The sequence below is a fragment of the Dioscorea cayenensis genome, chromosome 4, assembly GCF_009730915.1.
Source record: "Dioscorea cayenensis subsp. rotundata cultivar TDr96_F1 chromosome 4, TDr96_F1_v2_PseudoChromosome.rev07_lg8_w22 25.fasta, whole genome shotgun sequence".
Taxonomy (NCBI): Eukaryota; Viridiplantae; Streptophyta; class Magnoliopsida; order Dioscoreales; family Dioscoreaceae; genus Dioscorea; species Dioscorea cayenensis.
Genome location: NC_052474.1, coordinates 5,745,111 through 5,751,177, shown reverse-complemented (window position 1 = coordinate 5,751,177; position 6,067 = coordinate 5,745,111). Strand labels below are relative to the sequence as shown.

The 6,067-nt window shown below is 35.7% G+C and overlaps 1 protein-coding gene across 1 annotated transcript in view; it reads right to left on the bottom strand.

Moving 5' to 3' along the window:
* LOC120258808 (IAA-amino acid hydrolase ILR1-like 1) overlaps positions 1 to 4,977 on the bottom strand; it is a 9,113-nt gene extending 4,136 nt beyond the window's left edge. The window contains exon 1 of the mRNA XM_039266243.1: positions 4,597 to 4,977. Within this exon, the coding sequence (XP_039122177.1) occupies positions 4,597 to 4,923 (327 nt within the window). The 5' untranslated portion in view covers positions 4,924 to 4,977. The remainder of the gene's footprint in view (positions 1 to 4,596) is intronic.
* Positions 4,978 to 6,067: the final 1,090 nt, after the last annotated feature.

The following is a 6,067-nucleotide window of genomic DNA, read 5'->3' as shown; positions in this document are numbered from 1 at the left end:
GTTAGTAATAATCCCAAATCTGATAGAGCTTATCATTTAGAGATCTTGTGTTATCTTATCTTCATTAGTTTAGTTTAAATTAATGATTATCTTTAAAAAGTTTGTTTCTAGTTATGGAGTCCAAACCTTTTAAAAAGGCCTAGTCATTCAATGTAATTCTTAACGAATTCTCTAATAAAGTGAAGCACTTTTGTTTTAAATCCATCAGATCTGGTATCAGAGCCATGGCGAATCACAACAGCGGCACAATTAATCCCACTCTTCCTACTCTAGATGGGAAGAACTACAATCGTTGGAGTGTGCAGATGAAGGTATTGTTTGATTTTCAAGAAGTTCTTGATGTTGTTGAAAATGGAGTTCCTTCCTTGGAGAACAATCCAACTGAAGCTCAAAGACAGACCTACCGAGAAGCCAGAAAGAAAGATCGGAAGGCTCTCTATTACATCCATCAAGGAGTTAATGATGAGATTTTTGAGAAGATAGCTGTTGCGGATACTGCAAAAGAGGCGTGGGATATTCTTGCAAAATCCTACAGATGGAGAACACAGACACTGTGGCAGAATATACATCTCGAGTACAGGCCTTGGCAAATAAGATGCGACTCAATGGAGACAAAGTCGAAGAGCAAACATTGGTGGAGAAGATCTTGCGGACAGTCACAACCAGATTTGATCCCATTGCTACTGCCATTGAGGAGTCAAAAGACCTTTCTGACATGACTGTTGATGAGTTGTGGGGCTCTTTGGAAGCATATGAACAACGCATCAATGCAAAGTTCTCAGAAAAACCTCTTGAAAAGGCTTTTCAAGTTCAACTTTCTATCAAATCAGAACAAGAAAAGGAAGCTAAAGGAAATAACAGATATCAAGCTGTGCATAAGAAATATGAACATGGAACAAGAAGTAATTTTGGTGCAAGAGGAAGAGGTAGATATTCCCAAAGAAGCCATGGACGAGGAAGAGGAAGGTATGATAAAAACAACATTAAGTGTTTTGCATGTAATCGATTTGGTCATTATGCAAATGAGTGCAGATTTAACAAAAACAAAAGCTATGCTGAAGTATCTCAAGACAAGAAATCTGTAGAAGTAGTTCAGTTTGCACAAGAAGAGGACTTTGAAGACCATGCACTACTAATGGTTTCAAATGACAAAGAAGATTATAACTTCAACACTTGGTATCTTGACACAGGATGCACCAATCATATGAGTGGTAAAAAAGAGCTTTTTGTGAATTTAGATGAATCAGTACAAAAAGTTGTTAAGTTTGCAGATAATAGCATCATTCCTGTTATGGGCAAAGGTAGAATCTTGATACAATTGAAGAATGGAGATCATCAATTTATCTCAGATGTGTTTTATGTGCCAGGGATGAAAAACAACCTGCTGAGTATGGGACAACTCCTTGAAAAAGGATATCGCATGGAGATGAAGAATGGTCATTTAACCATTCTTGACGAGTGGCAATGTCATCCTTAATTCGCTTATGTCAAAAAAAGCAGAATGTTTCGCATTGACATAAGAACTGATATATATCACTGCTTTAGTGCTATTATTAAGGATGCATCATGGTTATGGCATCTCAGATTTGGGCATCTGAATTTTAGAAGTTTGAAATTGCTTGCTCAAAAGAACATGGTGAATGGATTGCCTTTACTGGATCATCCTGAACAATTCTGTGAAGGATGTATTCTTGGAAAGCAGCATAGAAATTCCTTTTCAACTAAGAATAACTGGCATGCTTCTCACCCTCTAGAAGTTGTGCATTCAGATGTGTGCGGACCCATGAATACACCATCCATTGGTGGGAATCGATATTTTCTTACTTTTGTTGATGATTACAGCAGGAAAATCTGGGTGTATTTTGTGCAGCAAAAATCTGAAGTGTTTGGAGTTTTTAAAAAATTTCAAGCACTGGTTGAAAAGCAGAGTGGGCATTCAATTCAGATCTTAAGAACTGATGGTGGTGGTGAATACATGTCTAATGATTTCGCTGAGTATTGTGCAGAGCATGGAATTGAACATGAAGTCACTATCCGTTATACTCCTCAACACAACGGAATTGCTGAAAGGAGAAATAGGACAATCATGGACATGGCTAGGAGCATGCTTAAGGCCAAAGGTATGCCTAACTATCTTTGGGCTGATGCTGTTTCATGCTCTGTTTATTTATTGAACAGATCACCAACCAAAAAATTAGAAGATGTTACCCCTGAAGAAGCTTGGAGTGGATTCAAACCAAGTGTCAAACATCTCAAGGTGTTTGGTTCAATTGCATATGCCCATGTACCAGCAGAAACAAGAACAAAGCTAGATGACAGAGGAGAGAAGACCGTGTTTGTTGGATACAAGCCTGGCCATCTTGGTGGATACAGATTATTTAACCCAATCACAAAGAAATTTCTTGTTAGTAGAGATGTGATCTTTGACGAAGCTGGATCATGGAATTGGAGTGATCATACTGAAGCTAATTCACAAAAGATTTCTATCCTTGAAGAAGAAACTACCTCAGTTGAAGATGTAGAAGTTGTTACAAATGAAGATCAATTTGGAGTTGTAGCTCAAAGATCAAGGAGGAATGTACAACCATCTTCTTGGCTAAGGAACTTTGAGGTAATTCCTGATAATGCTATTGACAATGATGGAGAACTAGTTCACTATGCATTGTTTGCAGATTGTGATCCTATCAAATTTGAAGAAGCTATTAGAAATGAGAAATGGATCAGTGCCATGAAGGAAGAAATAAAAGCAATAGAAAAAAATAAAACTTGGGAGCTAACCAATCTACCATATGGAAAGAAAGCAATTGATGTGAAGTGGGTGTTCAAGACAAAAATCAAGCCAACTGGTCAGATAGAAAGATAAAAGGCAAGATTGGTAGCAAAAGGCTATGAACAGCGTGCTGAAGTTGATTATCAAGAGGTATTTTCCCCTGTTGCTAGAATTGAAACAGTTAAATTAATTGTTGCTCTGGCTGCTCAAAATAGGTGGAATATCCACCAATTGGATGTCAAGTCGGCTTTTTCTTAATGGTCCTCTTGAGGAAGAAGTCTATGTCAAGCAACCAGCGAGGGGTTTTGTAAAAAGAAGGAAATGCGAGAAAAAAAGTATATAAACTCAAGAAGGCATTATATGGGCTCAAACAAGCCCCAAGAGCATGGAATAAACGGATTGATGATTTCTTTCAAGCTAACGGCCTTCTAAAGTGTCCAAGTGAGCATGCTTTATATGTGAAAATTACTAATTCAAGTGACATATTATTTGTTTGTCTTTATGTTGACGATATTATCTTTATGGGGAACAATCAAAATATGATCAAGGAATTCAAGAAAAACTATGATTTCGAATTTGAGATGAGTCGATCTTGGTCATATGTCATATTTTTTGGGCTTGGAAGTAATTCAGAATAAAAATGGAATTTTCATTCATCAACAAAAATATGCAACAAACATCCTAAATAAATTTCAGATGCTTGATTGTAATCCTGTACGTACTTCTGTAGAGGTTGGTACCAAATTATTCAAGGAAGGAGAAGACTCGTGATTGATCCAATATACTTTAAGAGTATTGTTGGTAGTCTCGGGGTTTTTATCACATACTAGACCCGATATTTCTTATGGTGTTGGATTAATTAGCAAGTACATGGAGAGACCTAGACAATCTCATTTTCATGTGGCTAAAAGAATTTTACGCTATATCAAAGGCACATTAGATCATGGCTTATTCTATGAATCTTCTAACAAGAATGAGCTTGTGGGATACTCTGACAGTGACTGGGTGGGTGATCAGGATGATAGGAAAAGCACTACTGGATATGTGTTCAACTTTGGCTCTACAGCAATATCTTGGTCATCTAAGAAACAATCCATTGTGGCTTTATCTACTTGTGAAGCAGAATATGTTGCAGCAGCTTCTTGTGCATGTCAAGCAATTTGGTTGAGGAATGTGATGAATCAAATTCAGGTTCCAATTAACAGTCCTACAAAAATCTTTGTGGACAACATCTCTGCAATAAATTTAACCAAACATCCAGGCATTCATGGGAAAAGCAAGCACATTGACATGAGATTTCATTTTTTTAGAGATCAAGTCAACAAAAAAGAGATTGAAGTTTTTTATTGCAAATCAGAGGACCAGGTTGCTGATATCCTCACTAAACCTCTGAAATTTGATTCATTTGTTAAGCTAAAGAAGAGTTTAGGCATGGCTAGTCTTACAGATTTGGTTTAAGGGGGGATGTTAGTAATAATCCCAAATCTGATAAAGCTTATCATTTAGAGATCTTGTGTTATCTTATCTTCATTAGTTTAGTTTAAATTAATGATTATCTTTAAAAGTTTGTTTCTAGTTATGGAGTCCAGCCTTTAAAAGGCCTAGTCATTCAATGTAATTCTTAACGAATTCTCTAATAAAGTGAAGCACTTTTGTTTTAAATCCATCACAATGAAGATAAAAAAAAAAAAAAATTCAGATTTTACGACAAAATAAAAATCAAGCATCTAATCCAAGCTCCGAAAAATGAAATACTTTAAAGAAACTCACAAAACCCTAAGATCAAACAAAACCAAGCAAAAAAGCATCGATTAAACTCAAAAGACCTGGAGCGCTAGAGCATCCATATCGGCACGCAGAGCAACAAACGGAGGCTTCCCACTCCCAACGTAGCCGACAACGCCAGTGACAGCAAACGGGTGCTTGTATGGGATTTCCATCGCATCGAGCTCCTTTCGGACAAGCTCACTGGTCTGGAATTCCTCGAAACCGAGCTCCGGGTTTTCGTGGATCCTCCTCCGGATTCCGACCATCCAATCATAGAACTCCGTCTCTCTGGCTCTTTGAAGGAACTCCTTGGACGAATCCACAGCCACATCGGCGAAGATCACCGCGAGAAGGAATATCAAATGGAGCGATTTCGACGACGCCATTGATGAGTTTTCGAGCTCTCTCACTCTCTTTCCATCGGCTTTTCACCTTCGCATTTTCAGCAAGAATTTGTTTTTTATTATTATTTGGAAAGTTTGCATTTATTCCCCTAAAAAGTTTATATTACGTCTAAACCCTTACAAATATACATAATTATTAGTCATGCATTGCAAAACAAGTGGGATTTTGTATTGATGATGATATTACAAATCTTTGGTTTCTTAGTAAATAGAAAAATAAAACAACATTCGCTCCCCCACTTCTGATGGGGTTGACTTTTAGCAATCGTGTTGAAATTAAAACAACAACAGCATAGTATTTCTAACAAAAAAAAAAAAAAATAGGATTTTGTGATTCATGATCATGGTTTCCAAGTTATTATGGGTCCAAATATTAATGTTTAGAAGAAAAAAAAGTAAAAGAAATAATTTGGTGTTAAAAAAAACAACATTTTAAAAAATATAGTTATTAAGCATATAACAGCAAGTACTTGATCCCATTGTGAAAATCAAATTCAAATATAATTGGGTCACCGGTTGTGACTGCAAGCTCGTAGTCCAAAACTCTTCATTTTCAGTTGAGGATGTACGTGCTAAATGATCAACTCTCAGTCTATGCATATATTATGACACATGATTTGTCCATATTTCATAAAAAATAAATTAAACATATATAATAAATTAATATAAATCCACTCTATTTATTAATTAATTAATTAATTAATTTATTATTATTATTTTAAAAAATAAATGAACCACATACATTAAGAACAAAGAGAAATACAACCCCAGTCATAACTAATGGTCAAACCACTAACAAACAAGACAAACCCACTAGATGTGAGCATAAAAAAATAAAACTAAACTCAAAAAATTGAAATAATCGGTCAGGTCACTCTTGTTCAAGAAACTAAACTCACTTTATATTCACTCTACTTAGAAAGATAGACAAATATGTAGGTAACATGCAATTTTGCATTTTATTTTCTTCATATGCAAAATTGTCTTTTAAAAACATCGCTTTCTGAACATCAATGTGAATCAACATCTCTACTTTACTAATCAATGGTCATGTGATATTTCCTTAGTATAAGATTTGCTGAAGATTAAAAATTACTGATTGCTTCACTTATCAAGGAAATAGATA